At 28.4% G+C, this 22,283-nt stretch overlaps 1 protein-coding gene across 2 annotated transcripts; it reads right to left on the reverse strand.

Moving 5' to 3' along the window:
• Nucleotides 1-1,357: 1,357 nt before the first annotated feature.
• Nucleotides 1,358-22,222, reverse strand: LOC145743384 (uncharacterized). Of its 2 annotated transcripts, XM_082561333.1 has the most exons (16): nucleotides 21,988-22,222; nucleotides 19,847-19,938; nucleotides 18,664-18,767; nucleotides 11,299-11,363; nucleotides 10,866-11,056; nucleotides 10,418-10,483; nucleotides 9,541-9,726; nucleotides 8,719-8,836; nucleotides 8,113-8,264; nucleotides 7,422-7,601; nucleotides 5,932-6,099; nucleotides 5,328-5,535; nucleotides 4,753-4,870; nucleotides 4,037-4,238; nucleotides 2,981-3,740; nucleotides 1,358-2,723 (listed from the first exon to the last, which is right to left on the reverse strand). In XM_082561333.1, exons 1-16 carry the CDS (start codon nucleotides 22,036-22,038, stop codon nucleotides 1,875-1,877), a joined length of 3,510 nt encoding a protein of 1,169 aa, XP_082417459.1. In that variant the 5' UTR covers nucleotides 22,039-22,222; the 3' UTR covers nucleotides 1,358-1,874. The 2 variants fall into 2 exon arrangements, with proteins under 2 accessions (XP_082417459.1, XP_082417467.1); XM_082561341.1 differs by lacking the exons at nucleotides 18,664-18,767; nucleotides 19,847-19,938; nucleotides 21,988-22,222 and adding an exon at nucleotides 12,571-12,900.
• Nucleotides 22,223-22,283: the final 61 nt, after the last annotated feature.

Consider the following 22,283-nt stretch of genomic DNA (forward strand, 5'->3'; position numbering starts at 1 on the left):
GTTGACATAATATACACACGTGACTTAAGGTTGGTGAGGTCACAATCATATAACATGACCTTTCGTCGTTATTGGCAACCAATAAACTTCACTCGACATCCGACCTCACAATTTACAACCTTACGTCATTCTCAGGAAAAGATTACGTGGCTTGTGACGTCACAAAGTGGTTTGTTTATCCCTTTGTTTACAAGAGGGTGTCAGGATCAAATTAAAAGCCGCCGAATCGGTGCGCGCTTATTACGTAATAAGCGTTCATTGTGACGTATGAGCGCTAAAGGGCGAGTTGGTGACGCAATGACAAGATTAAGATTTGTGGAAACAACAAAAGTTGGTGGATTAATTTCTTTAACTTTTTAAAATTTTATTTTCTTTTTTTTGGTTCATTTTTAATTCAAAATAATTAAATAACTTATTTGTTTTTTTTATAAATAATTTAAATTGTTGTAAGTTTTATTTAAATATGCAAATTTGCAAGTTTATATTAATGGGGATTTTATTAACAGTGTCACGTGATACATTGATGACGTATTTGTTTTTGTGTTGTGCTAAAAATATCCAGATTTTGAGAAAAATTAAACTTCGTCATAAACTTTCTAAACTGAACGAACTTCCAAGAAAGCAGTGACGTAACAATGAAGCTTACTACAAAGTGGTTACGTCATAATCAGCCCCATTGTCCTGTGTGTTCCATCGAACAATTTAACTTTAATTAAATTCGAGATTTAATCTCCTGAAAATGGTCAGGTAACCGAACGAGCATTTGTCTCCATTAAATAAACATTCAAACAATAACGACTCGTGACGTCATAGAGAATGAACAATGAGGTAATGATTAAGAAACAATGATGGTAGAGATATTGGACACATGTTTGCTAATTACTGAAAATAGATTTATTTTTAAAATTCTGCTTTTTGAAATAGTATTAAACGGGTTTTAAAGATTTAAATTATAGCAATATTAAATTGTGTTTAAAATTAAAGCTGCAGTCTTTGTTTATTATTGTTTATCTATTTTAATTACGCAATAAAATATATAAAAATTTACTTACATGTCTGCAGAAGAAACCGATACTGGTATTATATAAAAAACAATATTTTTAGCTTATGTGCTTTAAATTTTTAAATTCTTGCATTTTTACATTTTATTTAACTCGTATGTTTTTAACAAACAGAAACATTGTTTTAAAAGAGAACGACCCCTAAATATATTTCCCACTTTTATATAGGCTATCATTTTTTCAGTCTAAAAATCTAATTGGTTTTGTAACGCATTTTAATTTACTTTATACGATATTAAAAAAAATATTTGAAGCCCTAAAACTGATTTAAATATTCTGTATATGTTTGTTTTATTAAGAAATAGTGTGCAAATTTGAACTGGATAATATAAGCAGCGGTATTTGAAATATACGCAAAAATAATATTTAATATAATCAAGTAATAATTAGCAGGATTAAATAATAGCATTTTGATCAAATACGGCTAAAAAGAAATTAATAATTAAATATTTTTGGAAGATTAAAAACATAAAATAAAAAATAATTGTTTTAATAAAGCAAAACCCAAAATAAATTTTACAAATTCAAATTTAATATTTTTTAATGATTTTTTTTAATTTTAAATTAATTTCTTGCTTTTTGTTTTAATTATTATACCGTTAATTAATTAGGTACCAGATTTATTTCCTTTATTCTCCTATATCACCTTGTAAAAATACTTTATCAAAATAAAACGTTAAAAAGTTCAGTAAAAACTTTTTCCTTTAAAAATAAAGTTCCTATGGATTACACTCAACAATAAAATATTGCAACTCGGAGTAGTGACGTCACTGGGTTATGACGTACTCAGTAGTGACGTACTCAGTAGTGACGTCATTGACGGGGTACGAGCCTGCGTCGGCCGCGTAATAAAAGTGGGGTCGATTTAGAACGGGAAAGACCCCCGGTTTTTGAAGTAGAAGAGGGTGAAGTAAAGGCAAAGTGGGAAGAGCTGGGAAGAGAGGAACTCCGGTGGATCCCCGACCTCTTCTCGAAACTCCGAATCATGTCCTTTACTAAACGGGAATCCCGCTTAAAAACACGTGGGGAATTCCCGGCGTCGGTATCGTTTAGTTTAGGCTCGGATTTAAACCGAATAGACGCGAGTTCGATTCCCGCTGCGGTCAACCTCGGTTGATATTTTTTCGGTGACGCAGAGAGACCGATTCGTTCGGATTGCGACCTCCGGACCCGGTTGTTACCGAATTTGTACCGGGAAGATACTGAAAGTGATGGGGAATCACCTTTGTTGTTGTCATAGGAACGGTACGGAGTCGGGGTAACCAAGGCGAATAAATCCTGAGTGTTACCCCGCTTTGAAGGCGGGGTGTTTTGAAAAGGGATTATGACGTCATGGGGGTCGGCTCTGACGTCAGAAGAGTCAAATTTTGAAACAAGGTGACGAACCGCGGGGGTCGGGGTTTCTTTGGGTGGAGTTTTATCAACAGGGGGACTTCCCCCCATTAAGAGTTGGTTGATGACGTTGTTAGTAGCCGCGGTCGCCTTCTTCGATTTCTTAAAGCTCTTGCCCGCCAACTTGCGGACACTTTTTTCGATCTCCCGCGCCATGTTTCGCACCAAACCTCGTTTGTGTTTATGCGAGCTTGATTGGCTAGATCGTGACGTAACAATCGATACGTCATCGTCGCTACTTCGTGGTAAACTGCTGTATTGTGAACCAACCTTTAAATACATCCAAAAAAATTTAAAACAAAATTTTAAAGATTTTTATAACTTACAAGAAAAAGGTTTTTCCTCTCTGGTTAAGCGGTCATGGCAGCAAACTACGAGGGGAAAAGTTTCGGGTTCGAGTCGCGCCAATGCCACACTATTCGCCTTTAAGTTCAGCGTTAACGAATAGCTCAGACATGTCCTAATACTCCTTAATAAACATACTAAACCTTTCACCTTAAGACGATTTGAAAAAAATAAGTGTTTACCTCTCTTATAAGATGTAAAGTTTCCTGCGACAAAGTTGTTTGAAGCAAAGGTTTTTCTACAATTGTAAAAATCTCGGTATCACAGTTGATTTCAGACAACACATTGTTATTATTGTTGTTGTTATTGTTGTTGTTGCATTCTAGTTTCTTTACAGTGGCTTCCGATTCATCGATATAAAAACTCGGATTTTCGTTTTCGACTTCGCAAACTGGAACGAACATTGGGGATGGAGAGAGATTTTTTCGCCGGGTTGGCATCGACATTGTCCGCTGAATATTTACAGTTGGCTCGGCCTCTTCAAGTGTCCCGTCCGGAGAGTACCGGCTTTCGATTTGAGTGACGATTTTTTTCACGGATAAAACCTGAGCTTGGGTCTCAGAGTAGGACCGACCTCGGGCTTGTGTGGGATCGGTGGCGGGAATTTCGACGTTGGTGACGGGCGGAAGGGAGATTGTTTTCTGGTGTCCTTTCGTAAAGTTTTCGGCGGGATTTTTGTCGTCGGGAGATGACGCTGTGGAGTTATCGATCGGAGATTCAATAACGGCGACGATTTCTCGAACTGGAATCGAAGCTTTAAGCGCTTTCACGGTCGCCTCGTTTTCACTTTTTTCCTGCGTAGTTGGTTCCGTAAACCTAGATTTTAATGACGTCACGTCGACAGCTACCTTTATGACGTCATCGTCTGCTGTAATAGGTTCAGAAGTAAGAATGGCTGGCGACGAGGCGCGCTTTTTCGGCGTTTGTGTTGTACGACTTGTTCTATGACGTAATAAAAAAATATGACGTCATAATTAAAAATCAAAATTGTTTTAACATAATTTAAAAATGTGAAAAAACAGTTTAAATTTAAAACGAATATTTAATTAAATTAATATCTTAAATCTCGCACGTGTGTATATTTATGTTTACACAAAGTTATTTAATTTAAGATAACAATTTAATTAAATTAAATATTAAAAAATAATATTGATAATGTACTTAGATGAATCAATAAACGCCCTGAAAAATTAAACAAAAAACTAAATTTCCGATTTAACTTTTGTCAGTTGACTTACCCATCATGTACAAACACACTGTCCTCACTCTGCGCCAACTCGTCCAAATTTAATTCCTTTTCCAGCCCTGCTTGCTTCCGTAAGTGGGCGCGCTTGGTCGTAAAACTTTTCCGTAATTGTTGAGCTCTTTGAATTCGTTCGTTGTCCGATCCGGTTGAAATTAAAAGTTCGCCGGGCTCGGATGTATTTCGATTGTTATGTGCTAAAAATTAAAAAATATGATAAAAAAATAAATAAAATTGAAAAAATATTTTTTAAACAAATTTTAAAAGAGATTTGATTGTTCGCAAAAAAAACTTGATTCAAAAAATTAAATTTAGATATATTTAAGACAGAAAAGTATTATTATTTAAACAAAAATAAGTAAACAATAGAAAAAATCCTAAATTGTTGGCAAATTTTTTTAAATAATTTAAAAATAATTATAATTAAAAATATAAAAAAACGAAAACAAACTAAAATTAAAGTTCTTAAAATAGTAAGCCTATAATTTGTAGGTTAAACTTAATCTAAAACCTAAAATTCTTTCAAAATTTTCTCCCATAAAGTTTAGGTAAAAGTATGTGGTTTAATGTGAGTTATAGCAATTTAACAATCACGTTTTCACAAACAGATTAACCACAAAAAAAGTTAAAACCAAAAAATCCACAAATTTTCGGTGTAATCTATGCTTAAAATAAAAACGTTTTCGAATTTAGGTCAAGTGTTAAACTCACACGTATTGGTGTCGTGTTCGTTGTTATTGTTGGATAGATTACTTAGATCGTTGTGAGAATTGTCAGGAACGAAACAGGTTCTTCCTTCTTCGGGCGACCAAGACTTAGGTCGATGTACCTTAAAAATAAAAAAACGATTTTATGGGTAAACTTTTAACATAAAAAAAATAAAAAAATAAATAATAAAAAAAGGTATTGATTTTAAATTTTTCTTTTGAAATTATAATAAATTAACTTTTTAAGTCAAAAATTTAAGGGTAAAGTTAAGGAAAAAAAAGCTACATGAAAAATGAAATAAACTAATAACGGCTTTTAAAAATTAAAATTAAATAAAATTCTTATAAAATATATTATTTTTAAATAAAAACAAATACTGATCAAATAAAAAGAAATAAAAAGTTTTAGAAAACGAAAAAATTATTAAAATTTAATAAAACGTTTAAATTTATTTTTCCTTTTTTAATTTTAATAAAAAACTAAAAAATACAAAAAAACTAAAAAAAATTACTTAGAATTAAAAACTTTTTCTTTTTTTTTTTCTTTTTTTTAATTTTCTTCCACAAATTTTTTTTTACCTTTGGAACTGATAGCGTCGCAATATCCAAAAGATGTCGATTAAAATCAAAACTCTCCTCCAACCTCATATTCGTTTGATCCTCATCCGGGATCATGATCGAAGGAGCAACGGTGGATCGCGGTGACATTATGACGTCATCATTGGTGCTGGGCTCTGATAGGCTGCTTTCAGAGCGCGATCGGAAAAGTTTATTATGGCGTTGTGCACTAAATTTAATTGTTTAAATTATGACGTCACATTTTGAATAAATAAAAAAAAATTCAAGAGTTAAATAAACCTAAATAATAAATTTAAAATCTAAACAAATTAAAAAAATTTAAAATAAAACCAATTCAAAAAACAAAAACACAAAAATTAAAAAAAAAATGTCCAATATAATATACTGGTCTAGGCAACGAACTACGAGCCATAAGGTTTCGGGTTCAAGCCGCACTGATGTCACATTATTCGCCTTTAAACCTGGCGTTAACAAATAGCTTAAACACGTCACAACAGCACCCAAACCAAATAAAATACATAAAACCCATCACCTTAAGGTAATACAGAAAAATAATTTAAATTTTCGCAAAAATGAATATGACGTCATAACAGTTATTGTTTACCTTGCAACTAATATTCCTTCATATTCTAGTAACTGAGCTCTAAATCCCGGATTAGGATCAGTAATACTTCGACAATCGTTCACGTATTTTAACGCTACATCACGTGACCAACTATTGGTTTTCATTAAATATGCTGAGACGGTGGCAGCCGATCTACTTATTCCCATACTGAAATAAAATGAAATTTTTAATGAGAAAATAATTTAAAAAAAATGTTTTTAAAAACGTAAAATATTTTTCTAAATTTTATTTTTTTGGGAAAAATTCCCTTTTTTTAATTGAATTCAGTTTCTCAAATATTTGTTTTATATTTTAGTATAAAATATAATAAATTAGCCAAGTAAATTGTTAAATATAAAGCCTTAATAACAATATTCACTACAAAATAACCTTAAATTTAATTTAAATTAGACACAATTTAAGATCTCGTTTCAAACGGTAATAAGGTTTAATTTCAATTTTACTTCAATTGAAAGTTTATTAAAAGGGCGTTAACGGTAATTATATCCGCTCAACCTTAACAAAAATCGGAGGGATTACATAGTTAATTACACTATTAAAATAATAACATTTTTTAATTATATTCGCTTATACTAAACTATGTACTTTCAATATAAAATTTTAGCAATAAACAAAAAAATTTAAAACATCGCATTTTTTCAACAGGTTTTGAAAACTTTTTAAATATTTTGTTTAAACCATTAGTGGGACTGTACACCTTAACATTACAAAAAAATATATAAGAATTTTATATTAAGTCAAATAGTGTGGTATACCAGTCATGGCGTTTCGGGTTCGAGCCGCACCAATGCCACACTATTTGCCCTTGAGTCCGGCGTTTACAGATAGCTTAAACACACTAAAAGGTTTCGGGTTCAAACCGCACCAATGCCACACTTTTTGCCCTTGAACCCAGCGTTTACAGATAGCTTAAACACACCAAAAGATTTCGGGTTCGAACAGCACCAATGCCACACTATTCGCCCCTGAACCAGGCGTTTACAGATAGCTTAAACACACCAAAAGATTTCGAGTTCGAGCCGCACCAATGCCACACTATTTGCCCTTGAGTCCGGCGTTTACAGATAGCTTAAACACACTAAAAGGTTTCGGGTTCGAACAGCACCAATGCCACACTATTTACCCTTGAGTCCGGCGTTTACAGATAGCTTAAACACACTAAAAGGTTTCGGGTTCGAGCCGCACCAATGCCACACTATTTGCCCTTGAGTCCGGCGTTTACAGATAGCTTAAACACACTAAAAGGTTTCGGGTTCGAACAGCACCAATGCCACACTATTTACCCTTGAGTCCGGCGTTTACAGATAGCTTAAACACACTAAAAGGTTTCGGGTTCGAGCCGCACCAATGCCACAGTATTCGCCCTTGAGTCCAGCGTTTACAGATAGCTTAAACAAGTCATTATAGCATAAACCCGATAAAAATACAAACTACCAACAGAGGTATACCAAAAAAAAAATTACATTTACCGGCAATGGACTAAACACTTCCCTCCACTCTTCCTACAATCGTTAATAAATTTCCAAGTGTGATTCCAATGAGGTAAAAGATCAGATTCTGGTACGTCATATAATCGAATATTTTTATATTGAAATTCACCAGGGAAGAAATTATCGATTTCCAAAGTAACATTTAATATGTGGGTAATACTACAAAAAAAAATTATTGGAAAATAAATCGTCGGTAGCCACGGTAAGTGATTTTTAATTGTCGTAATATGGTTGCAACTCTTAACTAATGGTTTACCTAATTTACCTGCACACCACAAACAACAGTTTAATTTATTCTGTAGACCTATAAATTTTTTTTATTTATATTAATTTATCCTCGATGTGGAAAGGTCAAATGCGTAACCTAAATATAAAGTAACAACTGTTACTCCGGCCCAGTCTTGAGTTGCCTTTGGCAGTTTGGGATATTATAGATTATAATTGCCTGGTAATTATGCTGCTGATAAAGTGCTGGCTCAGCAGAAATTTATACCGTTTATAATGCCTTACTAAAGTCGCTTCAGCATGAGATCAGTGGGGATCCAACGCAAAACCTCATGTAAAAAGGACATAAATATAAATTAAAGTAAAAACAAATTTAAATGGCTGTTCAAAAATTTTTTAACAATTGTTAACATTTATTATTCAAAAATTAAATTAATTTTGTTACCCTAGTTGAGTAAGTTCATCAATATTCGAAGCATTCCATTCAGAACCCAGAAATAAATAATCTAGAATTTTTGAAGCACAATCCATTTGACCCAACACAGTTAACATTTCATTATCAATATATGTTTTATAATTTGTCAAATCTTGGTCAATCTAAACAAAAAAAAAAAAAAAATTAATTTGGGTTTGGTGACCATGCCATAATATATTATAAAATCTTTATGTAAACATTAATACTTTTGGCATGTTTTAAATCATTAAATTGATTTTGTCATTTTTTCCCGTCGCATTGTTGTAATATTAATTGTATATCGTATTTATTATTTACTTTTATCAATGCGCGAAAAACCAAAATAAATAAATAAATAAAAATTTGTTTGATATAATTTTAGGCTATGTAAGATAACTAACTTATTTTATATAAAAAGTTATTAAAAATAATTCCAAAAAATAGATCAATTTATTTTGATTTCAAAAAACTAAAAAAAAACTTTTATAAAGAATAACAAAATGTGTAAAATTTTATAAATTATACTAAATGTAATATTGTCATCTAAAATGATTTAAAAAATTAATTCTTATTATTTTAAACAAAATTTAATCATACCACTTTTTCTAATTCAACCCGAATTTCTTTACAAGTTGTGTTATCTAAATCCATCGGCATCATAACTTGTTTTAATTTACTTCTAATCAACGATTCAACTGGAACTCTGTCAGGGTCTCTGCAAATAAAAAAATAATCTTCAAATCATATCATCATTAATATATTAGGTTAAAAATATACATAGAGTATTTATTAAAAATGACTTCTTTTTTTCATTTTTTCATTCATTTTTTTGATTATTTCAATGTTAAAAGCGTTATTATATAGTACAAGTTAATAGCCCACCCTACAGTCAAAATTTAAAAAGTTATAATATAGTCACAAATCTTTACTAATATTTGCATGCAACTGCGCACCACAAACGACAGTTTTATTTCTTTTGTAGGCCTATAAATTGAACATATACATATTGTCCAGTCCAATATACTTTATCATATATACATTATATGCAGTTTTATTCTTTTAGGTTTACAAGATTAGAATATACATTTAACAACCGACAGCATAGTGTAGTGGTAAGAACACTTGCTACACCACACATAAGGTAGGGGGTTCAATCCCCACTGATCTTATGCTGTAGCGTCCTTGAGTAAGGCGCTATAAACGATACGAACTCCTGCTGAGCTTGCACTTAATTAGCAGTAATAATTATCGGGCAATTATAATCTATAATATCCCAAACTGGCAAAGGCAACTCAAGACTGGGTCGGAGTAACTAATGTTACTCTATGTTTAAGTTGCGCATTCGACTTTCCCACATCGAGGATAAAGATATATACAAAAAAAAACAAAAAAAAAAGTGTTAAAATTTGAACTACTTACGCTACTTCAAAATAGTTAGGTTTGGTGGAGAATAAATCATCAAAGAATTCCCATTCGTTTATATGCAACCTCTCAGATTTAATTCTACTCTGGTAAAAGCCCGTCCAAGTTAAATAAAGACTTCCCTCATAATAATTATGTCTAACTGCAGTATCAACACATCTGTGAAGAGATTGTAAGGCTGACCTAAAAAAAATTGTTTTTAAATTTGTGATATATTTCAACTGGCCATCAAATTATAGTGTTAACTAAATGGATTAAAAATATAAAAAGGGTTAAATTTAATGTTTAAAATTAGTTTTTCATGGTAAATAGGAAAAAAAAACTGACAAAAATTTATAAACAGTGTTTTTTTTTGTAATTACATTTAAAAAATGGTGTAACTAAATTTTTTTTAGTAAATTAATAAAATAAAAAAAATTGACATAAAAATATATTTTGTTTTTTTGTTTGTTTGCTAAATATATGAATTTAATAAAATTTTTACCAAGTTTTAATAAGAAAATCATGTCTTTTAAATAAATGACTGGCCTAGTTAAGTTAATCTTACAGATTAGTATCAAGATTAAAATCAAAATGTTAAACCCAACTAAAATATTACAAAAATGTTAATCTCAAAAACATAGTGGACAAAATAGCAGAGTTTTCACATAAATAGTAAGAAGAAAATAACTTAAAAATACGTAAAAAAAATATAATTTATGTTTAAAAAAAATTATTTTATGTCTAAATTAATTTACAGTTTTTAGTGTCAAAAGTAATAAAATATAAAAATTTAGATTAAATTTTTTATTTTTAAAATTTAGGTGAAGTACCAGAAAGAATTTATAAAGAATTTTAATACCACAAATATGTTTATATATAAATATGAGCTTACCACATCGCTTGTACGGATACTGGTTTAAATATATGAGTTCGAACTCTGGATACAACTTGAAAACCTCTGTAATGAAAAACAACAGTTTTTTGAAACAAAAAAATTAATAATTAAAAATTTTTAATTAAGAAAATGGTTTAAAAACAAATACATTTAAGAAAAAAATTAATTTTACGATACTAATTAAAAACCATTTTTTAAAACCAGCACTAATTAAAGACCATTTTTAAAACCATTACTAATTAGAGACCATTTTAATAACTTTTACCAAAAAAAAAAACATTTCAAAAAAATTACTAAATAAAAACCATTTTTTTATAGCTATCACCAATTAAAGAGTATTTTCAAAAATATTACAAATGAAAGACCATTTTTACAACCATTACAAATTAAAAACCATTTTTAAAAACCATCACTAATTAAAAACGAAAAAAAAAACATTTTTTACCCGTCACCATTCAGTTTTATACTGGTGTCACACCATATCGGTAACACCAGACCAATGGTGCATGTGGTGCTTTCTTTGGTGGCAAAATCGCAACCAACAATTATACATTCATCAGTATCTTGTCTTCCTTGTGTGCTTACTATGACCAAATATCTTCGATGTGAATCCTGCCAGCTTTCCAGTCTTACAGCCTTTAAATTAAATAAATTTGAAGATTAAAAATAAAACATTCTTAACTTTTAGGTATTTAAAAAAATAAATTATTTTTAACAAATGTAAATTCAATTTTTAATTTTTTTTTCTATTTATTTATACTTAAACATAGAGTAACATTTGTAACCTCGACCCAGTCTTAGGTTTTTTTTATTAATTAGGAATAGAACAATTGTTTATATAGAAAAAATGCAACTTGTACAATAACATAAAAATTTACCAATTTAATATTGTCTTGCGGTCTTAAATGATGAAAAATGGCCCTTAGATGGCGCTGTAGTTCTCCTAAAAATAAACAATTTTTATATCTTTATAACAAATAAAAAATCCATTAAATCACTTTCAATTTAGTAGTAAACACTAAATTTAAAGCGTTCCTATCTTTCTTGCAATAAATACGTGTTTTAAAAGCCTAATTGTGACGTCATTTAAAGCAAATTTATGACGTCACAATCAAAATAAGAATCGAGTATAATCAGGATGTCGAAACATCGATAATTATCAGACCACGTGACCACTCATCGCAGTTGATTAACTACGAGACAGTCGAAATAAAAATCGTTGTTTTTCAAAACAGTTTTGGTTGTTAGGGGTAAAGCGAAGTCAAAACAAAAGACACAATAACATGATAATAACTCATAAGTGTTATTTAACTATAACGACAAAGTGTTAAGTATTACTACAACGAAACCTAATTAACAACTTATAACTACAATTTAAAGGAAAACTGAATAATTATTTTATTGAAACTGGGTTTGGTGACCATGTCATAATATATTATAAAATATTTGTGTAAAATTAATATGTATATATATGTTTTAAATTATAATATTGATTTTGTCATTTTTTCCCGTCGCATTGTTGTAATATTAATTGTATATCGTATTTATCATTTACTTTTATCAATGCGCGAAAAACTAAATAGAAAAGAAGCATATAGATGTATAATATTTTAGTTATTGTATAATTTCTTGAAATAGGTCTATTTTAAACCAATATTTAAACCAATAAAACCAATATTAAAAACCAATAAAACCAGTGTAGTTATTGGTTAAACACTTGAGCCAGCAATTAATAAACCGGTCGACTAATTTGTAATTTAATTAAAGTGTTTAACTTGTACAACTACTTTGTAAGCATGGTTCAACTGAATAAGTAATGTAAGTCCTAAGGCCAAATCGTGTAACCTTTTGGCTCAAATTCGATTTCAATTGAACACGGAAAATCTGGACAAAAATCAATCAAAAAACGTTACAAAAAAACTTTTAAATCGATATTTTGTAAAGTAAAAAATTTATGATGTCATCACCTTGTATTAAAAAAAAATGGTGAATCTTTAAAAAATCGAAAATTCGTTGCATAAAAAAATCTAATTAAAAACTTTTCTAGAGATTCGAAAATCCCGTTTTAACAATGGTACGTTATTGTGACGTCATTAGCAGAAACCTTTTGCATAATTAATGATGAGAAAAAATAAATCCTAAATTCAAACCTTGAGGTAGCTTAAACTGGCATTCATTTGTTTTCGTCATAATCACTTTGACTGCTACGTCACGCAACGTCAAGCGTGACGTCATAGGGTCGGTCAACACCGAGGACCCGGACCGGTTCCGGTACCCTTCATGGGTGACCGGAAGTGTGATATAGGGTTGAGAATGGGTGGATGAGGATTGAGGTGAAAGGTTGGGGTATGCGACGACGCAAGAACACATTTTTGAAAAGTTTTTGTTTTTTTTTTACATTATTTATAAAATTGCCTAAATAAATATTCTGAAATTCCCAAAACATAATATTTTGTAATCAGCTATTTTTTACATTTTTTTTGTTTTTTCGTTTTTTTTTTGACATTATTTGTCGAATTTCCTAATATTCCTTTAAGAGCTATTTTAAAAAATATATATTTTGTTTTTTAAAGCACATAATTTTATAAATTTTATATAATTAATAATAAGCTGGTAGATATCTCATTTATTTTCCTTTTTTTAATTATTAAAAAAATACTCAAAATATTAAATTTGTCCAAAAAACCGTGTGAATATCTGAATATCATATTGATAAAAAAATTCAACTATTATTTTTTTACACAAAATTTAAAAACTACTTTCTTTTACTTTTTAAACTGCCTTAAAGTTGAACAAAAACATTTTAAATGTTGTAACATCGCATAAAAAAAATCAAAGCTTTTATTATTTTTCTATAAATCTAATTTGTGAAATTACTTAAAAAATAAACTCAAAACTGATTCAAGACAAATATATTTCTTTCTGCCTTTCAACTGGCCAATAAAAAGATTTAAAATGGTAAACAGATAAATTATTAATTATTCAGCATAACGGTCAACCTGTATTCCTGACGTAACAATAATAACACCTTACAGTTATGACGTAACAATAAGCTAGCTCAACAAAATCAGAATATGACAAGCAGTTTGTTGACATCTGCATTACACATCAAATGTGAATGTGACGTCACAAGAAAGGTGATTAACCTAATTCGGGAAACAACAACAACGGGACTTCGCGGAAAATTGAAATTTCACCGGTTTGCCATTTACTTAAAAGTTTAAGAGTTTTTTTTAAGGTTAAAATTTACGTGTTACAATTTCCTCTTACCATATACAACAACGTATTGTTAAATTACTTAACCTTATATGGAAACATTTCTTTAATTAATTTACGAAAAAAACTTACTTTTTTATGTCTGTTAATTTTATTGTAATATCTAAATAATATTTTCTAAAAATGTTGTGCTTTTTTAGTAATTTTTTTTATAAAATATATATTTTTTAATTTAATTTATTGGATTTTGTCTAAAAGAGAAAAAAAATTGTCCATAATTTCAACTCTTTATATAACAAAACTAGCGATTTATTTTATCCATTCATAAATTCACGTTTTTTGTGACAATTTTAACCCATTACCTAACCACGACCCGGTTATATTTTTACACAAAAACCACCAAAAAAACGAGTTCAAAAATTTTCCGCCCCACTTCAGTTAACCATGCGTTAATTCGGTCACAATGCTTATGCATTCTTTAAGGAAATATCTAACATACCACGCTTATATTTCACTGTGTTGACCCGTATCAACTAAAGGGAAACGAATTTTCGACAATATAAACTTGTTATTATATCAAACCGGTAATTAGGTTATAAATATTTTTTTATAATCACCTTTTTTATGAATTTAAATTTTAATAATGAACTACTTATAACTTAAAAAACGTTAATATTTTTATATACGTATTTTTAAAGTAATTTTAATTTTTTTTCAGTAATTTATATTTAAAACTAGCATTAAATTTCTATTATTTTGTGTTTAGTATCTACAAAACCATAACCAAACCCTTACTGTGGTTTATTTTCCCAAATATCAGATAATTCTTTAGTTCAAAAGTTTAAAATTAACGTAATTGGCGACATTTTAGTTTAAGTTTTATTGGAACCAAATTTGTTTCCGTTTAAATGTTAAATAACGAGTTATTTTTTATTCCAAGCATTGTCTTATAAGTAAATTAATATTAAACCATTAATAATAAAACAATTTACCAAAAAATGAAATAATTTCAAACATTTAAAAAATAGGCCTACTAATTTAGAACAACTATATCCTGAACTAAACTAACGCTAGACTTTAAAATTTAACTTTATATTAGTTTTTAGTTTAACAAAAGATTCGAAATTAAGTTTTTCTTAAAGAATAGAACAATTTAAACGTTGTTGCAAAAGGGGTTATGACGTCATTTCCCCCTAAATACTGTTGATTGGCTTTTGAAAAAGCCTAATTTAGTTTTATTCTAAACTCTTTGTTTTTAAAAATCATTAAAAAAAACTTATTCTGTTTATAAAAGCTTGTATAATTAATGTTGTGGCTATGTTAAAAACCTAATTAATCTTTAATTTGGTGATACGGGGTTTTCGCTAATGCTGTTTAACTTTTAACTACTCTACAGCATTTATACTACCTAATGTTAATTATTATCTTACAAAAAATTGATTTTTAGATAAAAAAATAAATAAATACATTTTTAATATGTGACTAAAATTCAAAATTCGAGGTTATTTTTCTAATTTTGTAGATATGCAGATGATTTTAAGGCTACAATATACTTCCCTATCCTTTACCACATTTTTTTACTTATAAATAAACTAAACTGCTAAACTATTCTGTGTTTTAAACTTCAACTGAACGTAACACGCGCTCACAAACTACTTCAATTCAACCTTTACTTGAAACACACATGCAGCATATATATAAGAGAGAGGGCATTATGACGTCATAAGCACTCGGTGCTGTTGTTGAACGCATGCTAGCCAGTCCTAAAACAAAGCACTTGTAAATTTAAGCTTGGATTTTTGCCCTAACCTTTTGCCTATGCTTGGTATTTATCGATTTTGGTAGTGTAGGATTATAGGTAACCTTGAATTCGGTAAAATTTGCCCCTTTTTCTCTTTTTTTACTGATATTTCGATATAGTTATGACTCCTTTTTTATTGTTTTGTCTCAATTTTTTACACGTTCTATTATTCTGAGTAATTCAAAATAATACGCAAATATTTCTTAACCAAAATTTAATAAATAACTGGGATTATTTTCTTATATTTACATAATATTTACATTAACCTTTAAACAAAAATTCAAATTTTTAAAATAAAATTTTGGTTTAATTAATTAGCCGCTTTTTTTGGCCAAAATTCATAAATTAAAATGTGAATTAAATGTTTAAAAAATATGAAATTCCTTTTAATGATTGACGTTTGTTATTTTAAAATCTAAATAATTCAAAATTAAAAAAAAAATTCTGATTTTGCAAAAAAAAAATGAGATCACATTCCAAACTTAACCTATTGTTACGTAACAATCACCTTTCTACGTCACAATGCGAAGGCGTATTGCATGAGCAAATATAAATCTAACTGTATGCGTCAAACTACGTAACGATTACTACATAACAATAAAAATATAAAAGATTTTATAGTAATATTACTACTTCAAAAACGTATTAAAACATGTCCTGTAAATTTAATTAATTGCCCACTAAACTATATTTAAAAATGACGACAAATTTATAGTTTAATTAATTGTCTAATTGGAGGTCTAAATATGAGATAAATATTAATTATAATTAAACATGAGATTATAAATTATGTACAGGTTCTATTTTAATTGTTGTTATTGTTTATGAGATGTTATTAAATGTCGAAAAACAAATTAATTTAAAGCACAATCAACCCTCAAAATCTTAATGTAAAATTTTTTTAAATTGATTTTTTTTAATTCGAAATGGAAATTTTTTTATTGGAAAATTCTTAATTTGTTTTTCTTATTATTTATTAATCTCAATACTCGAGTATTGGCAATAAAATAAAATAATTTTTATTAATTTCTCCAAATTCAATAACTTTTTGATATTTCCTGTTTCAAAATTTTAAGCGAAAATTCCTGAACTGCGTTTGGTGTCAGCACGTGACTTGGTACTGTGACGTCATATACACCCGCGTGAATCATGATTATGACGTCATAGAGCACTGGTTTTATCAATATGCCCCATTTAAACAAAAGATATATAATTAAAAAATATTTAACTAGTTAAGAAAAAAATATTAAACTATTTTTTTAACCTTTTTATAGACTTTATTTTTAATGTTTAGATCTATATAAAGAAACTTTTATTTTTCATTACTTCAATATCTATTTTTTATATGTCCTATATTTTTATCTATAAGCTAGTTTATCTTTATCTGAAACCTGTAAACTGACACTAATACAGAGCAAACGTTTGCAGAGTAAATTTCCTTATAGAGAGAGACAGCAACATGATATATTACACAAGGGAATTTAAACATAAAAAACAAATAATAAATAGGAACCTTACAACACGATAATAAATACACATTAAAAAATAAGCTTTTTTAGCTAAACTAACCAATTTTTCACCCAAAACTACGCTATTGGTAAATTTATAATCTTTACGCTAATTTAATTATAAGAAATTTGCAAATTTTATTCTAATTTAAAATAAAATTAATAAAAAAAAGTCTAGCCTTAGGCTAGTCTGAAATTGAGACATATTTTTACTCTAATAAAACTTAAAATATAATCTAATAATTTACTACTAACATTAAAAACCATAAAATGTGAATTTTAATAAAAATCCTTTAACAAATACCTTAAAAAATTGAACGATTTATTATATATGTATATATATGTATTGTATACAGCAGTATATGGGGTAATACATTAACAACCTTACTAACTTTAAACTTACTATAAACCCAAAAAACCATTTCAAAATAATGATATTCACTCAACTGAACTCCCCAAAATATTCAACCCTCCTTATACGGCGAGCTTGCGCGTGCTCTGTGACGTCATAATCAATTTTGTTTGCGCACAATCGAAAGCTACACGGCGTTGTTTGTTTTAAGATTTTAAGGTTTAGATAAAGCGTCGGAGATTCGAGTTTTTGAATAAATCAAACATGAATAAACGTCAATTGTCAGCTAAATCTTAGTAATATTACAACTATCGTAAATTTCGTCTTAACCAATATGAAAGAAAAATAAACAAATCGAATTGACATCTGCGACGTTTACAGGCTCGTTTTTAAGTCTACATGGATATATCACTAACTTAAAAGCAATTTTTTTTTGTAAATTGTCATCCATTCTTAATATAAACATCGATAATATCAAAAAAATACATGTTTTTAAGAAAACTTTCCAAATATTGATTTTAAAACGCCAGATAGTTTTTAATAATAAATATCTTGGTATTTGTACAAAAAATTTAAACAAATATTAAAAAAAAGAGATTAAAAAATTCGATTTTTAATAAACTGATATATTGAAAATTTATCAGGTTATATTGGGAACAAATTACATGTTGCAATCTACGTTCTAGATTTAGGTGAATAGAATAATTTGCTTTATGTCGAAATCGAGCAACAAAAGGACAAGCAATTACACCGCGCGGGTGTATACCTTATTTCTATTCATATTTAATTGATATTTAGTTATTAATTTAATAATATTGGTTACGAACGAGCTTGTTATATTGAATGGAATTAATTTTATACATCGGCGCCAGCGTTTACTACCATTAAAAATTAGTATTTTTAATTACAAAATTAATTGGGTTTACTAATTTAGATTTTAAAGTCTTGTTTAAAAAGTTATATTTCATTATGCTATAATATTATGCCAAAAAAATTATTAATACGCTTACATAGAATTTAAATGGTTTACTAGTTTGTCATTTTTATACATAAAATATTTGCAATTACCGACCAAATGGTGTAGTGGTTAGAACACTTGATTTTACAGCATGAGATCAATGGTTTGATCCCCACTGCTCTCATGCTGTAGCACCATTGGGTAAGTAATAATATGACACAACTGGGTTTAGTGACCATGCCATAACATACTTAAAATTTTTATATAAACATTAATATTTATAGCATGTTTTAAATCATTAAATTGATTTTTTTCCGTCGGATTATTGTAATATTTCTCGTATATATTTTTATTCAGTGTATTAATGCGTAAAAAAACGAGACAAAAAAAACACGAATAAATTCTTACCTCCGAATTGTTTAACTATTTGTAGATTAGCAATTGCAATACTTGTTTGTTTGGGAAGAATTAAAGCCGCTCCTTTAACAGCAAAAAAGTTCTCGCTGACACTTCTGTAATGCAAATAAAAACAAATTTATTGGTTGAATAAAATTATATTAATGTACAATTGCAAGTAATAATTTGAAAAACACGATTTTTTTAAAGTTTTGTTTAAAATACAAATTTTTCCGTTTTTTTCGAAATCGTAGAAAAGTGAATTCCTAATTTGCAAAAAAAAACATTGTGTGTGTAAAAAGAATATAAGTGTTTAATTAGAAACTAAAAAACTGTAACTTGCTGAGGAAAACGTTAAAAAAACACTTAAGAGTAGCGACAACTTAAAATTGCTCTTTAACGCCAACTTACGGGTAAATTTTTCAGTAATTTATTGCAAAATTTAAAAGTTAAAATTTTTACGTTTTTTTCTTTCTTTAAACTTACATGAAACATAGCTTTCATTTTTGTAAAAGGCAACCAATATTGGAATGCGGTTATATTTATTTTTAATAAAATTTATGGGTCGATAAAGAACCAGGAAGTATATAAAAATTTAACAACTTGTTTGTTATCAAACAACGTCACAGAAATCATGTTTCCAAATAAAAAAAAACTAATAAAATTTTAAATTTTTACGTCTATGAAATAAATTTGATAACATAAAAGTTATTAATATACATTTTATTTAAATGTAGTTCTTTAATTTGTCAACCAGAATGTCTAAATAACTTAATTAACGCAGTTATTAATTAATTTTTTTGTGAACACTGTATAATGAGTAATAACATGAAGTATTCAAAATTTCAGTAAGTCAATTTTTTTTCCTACTTTAACTAAGCTGACTTGACAATAAATTTAACAATGCGTTAAAAAAATTCTACCAAACCATTTAGTAGTTTATTTACACAAAAAAATCGGAATATTTTTCAGAGTAGAAAAATGAAAACAATATAGTTATATATGAAAAAACCAATAGTATGTAAATAAATATTAAGAATAAAACACGATTTTTAAAACCATTTACCAAGTCCTAGTGGCTAAGTAATATTATTACTTTTTTCTAGTTTTAACTGTTAAATAAATGTAAAAAAAAATTCTAAAACTTAAATTCTAAAAAAAACTTTTTTGCAGTTTCTACATTTTGAGTACTTACCCTTGCCTGACTAGTTTTTTGTTTCCAGATCTAGCTGGTGAGGAAATTGAATGTAATTCACCCAAACCTTCATTTTCATCAGTAACTGCATCCTAAAATATATAAAAAAATAATAAATAAAAGTAGCAAAGTGTAATACTAATATGTAAAAAGCAATAAACTGTCAGTTGAGAGTGTCCAATTTATAAAAATTTTTTTTTTTTGTATATATCTTTATCCTCGATGTGGGAAGGTCAATTGCGCAACCTAAACATAAAGTAACATCAGTTACTCTGACCCAGTCTAAAGTTGCCAGTGGCAGTTTGGGATATTATTGAGATTATAATTGCCCAGAAGATATGCTGCTGATTAAGTGCTTGCTCAGCAAGAGTTCATACCGTTTACAGTACCTTACTCAAGAGCACTACAGCATGAGAGCGGTGGGGATTAAACCCACGACCTCATGTGTGGTGTAGCAAGTGTTCTTACCACTACACCATGCTGTCGGTTAATTCAAATATATATATATAAAAAAATCAATTGCTTTGTTCATTTAAAGTGCTGCAACAAACAAACAACTACTTTAGCATTTAAAAGTATAATTTTTATTAGGTCAAAAATAAAAATTTTAAGTAAATATAACCACAACACATAAAACCTTAAATTATAAGAATGTCTAAGTGTTCGTAAAAGTTAAGAAGGATTTAATCCAAATATAAGTCCCTCCTATACCAACAAATATCTCCATTTAAAATAACTCAACCTTATTCAAGCATTTAAATTCAACAACTGGAAAAGTATTTCTTTCAACATTTACTAAACATTTAATTAAAAAGTCGAAAAACTCTTTTTATTTTCGTTTAAAAGAATTTAAAATTTTTTTTAAATTTAAAGAAAATTCTAACATAAAAAAATTAGTTTTTTAGCAAGAATATTAATGTTTTAATTAACTTTAAAAGGCCAAACCAATGCAATTTAATTTATCATTATAGACTTTGCAAGTACTATTTATTACAATATAACAAAAATTATTACAATAATAAATAAGATTGGGCAACCAAATAAATTTAATACAAGATCAAGACAATCAAAAAGGTAATAATTTTTTTTTAGTTTGTTTTATAAATTTTTAAACACTTTTTTTTTTGTTTTATAAATTTTTTTTTAGTTTATTTTTAACTAGTTTGTTTTATAAGATAATACAGTACAGTTCATGTATTAGTTTTTATATACAAGAGCTAAATGAAAGGAAAAGGATCTCTGTGATGTCATATCCTGTTAGGGGGAACCACTTTAACTTGAATAAGAAACAACTTAATGACAGTTTATGTTAACTTTAGAAAAAATTCACCTATTTTTAAATGTATTATAAGTGTCTTCAATAACCTTTAAACACATTACTTTTTATAAGAATTCAATTTCTGACCGTTTTTTAATAATATTTTTTTGAATATATATAAATTTTGAAAACAAAATGGGTATATGCTTTTAACATTAAACAATATTTTAAATTTAAACATTTATTAAAAACAAAACTACACATTTTTTACCATTTACATTATCATGTTTTTTTGTATATATATCTTTATCCTCGATCTGGGAAGGTATAAAAAGGCCTAAACATAGAGTAACATCAGTTACTCAGACTCAGTCTCGAGTTGCCTTTAGCAGTTTGGGATATTATATAGATTATAATTGCCCGATAATTATACTGCTGATTAAGAGCTGGCTTAGCAGGAGTTCATACCGTTTATAGCGCCTTACTCAAGGGCGCTACAGCATGAGATCAGTGGGAATTAAAGCCACGACCTCATGTGTGGTGTAACAAGTGTTCTTACCACCACACCACACTGCCGGTTATATAGTCCCCTACTTAAGGTTGCTACAGCAAAGAAGCAGTGGGAATTAAACCCACAACCTCATGGTGATGTAGCAAGTGTTCTTACCACTACACCACGCTGCATGTTCAACAAAATGCAAATTATTGGCATAAAGATAAAACTTTTGAAGCACAATTATTAAGATTTTAAGTAATTGTTTATGTTTTTGCAAAGCACAAGCAAAAAAAAATGCAAAATATACTCTTAGTTAAACTTTTAAACACATTTTTTAACATAAAAATTTAAATGTAAATTCTACATATTAATATATTAAATGCTTACCATTTCTGATGAAACCTCTGATTCGGTTCTTTCAATTGTTACAAGCGCCATTTCTTGATTTTAATTGTCAGTTTTAGATGCAACAACCTTAATATTTTTGTCACACTAAACAGCTGCTTTTATACTTTACTTGGTTTTTGCTTAGGCCGCGTTGTTGCTATTCCATTTATTAGGCAGCCATTATATTTTATTGCTCATATATCTATAAAACGTATACTGTATATGCTCAATAAAATTTCCGTATTCGTTTTAAGTAAAACTAAAATGTAAACAAACCTGTGGCTGTCAATTTACAA

The sequence above is a fragment of the Corella eumyota genome, chromosome 1 (genome assembly GCF_963082875.1).
Source record: "Corella eumyota chromosome 1, kaCorEumy4.1, whole genome shotgun sequence".
In the NCBI taxonomy this organism is placed as follows: domain Eukaryota; kingdom Metazoa; phylum Chordata; class Ascidiacea; order Phlebobranchia; family Corellidae; genus Corella; species Corella eumyota.

Coding starts and splice junctions, on each gene's coding strand:
- LOC145743384 (XM_082561333.1), bottom strand. CDS start 22,038: ATGGCGCTTGTAACAATTGAAAGAACCGAATCAGAGGTTTCATCAGAA. Junction 19,939..21,987: donor CAGAGGTTTCATCAGAAATG/GTAAGCATTTAA, acceptor TATATATTTTAG/GATGCAGTTACTGATGAAAA. Junction 7,602..8,112: donor GATGAACTTACTCAACTAGG/GTAACAAAATTA, acceptor TTTTTTTTGTAG/TATTACCCACATATTAAATG.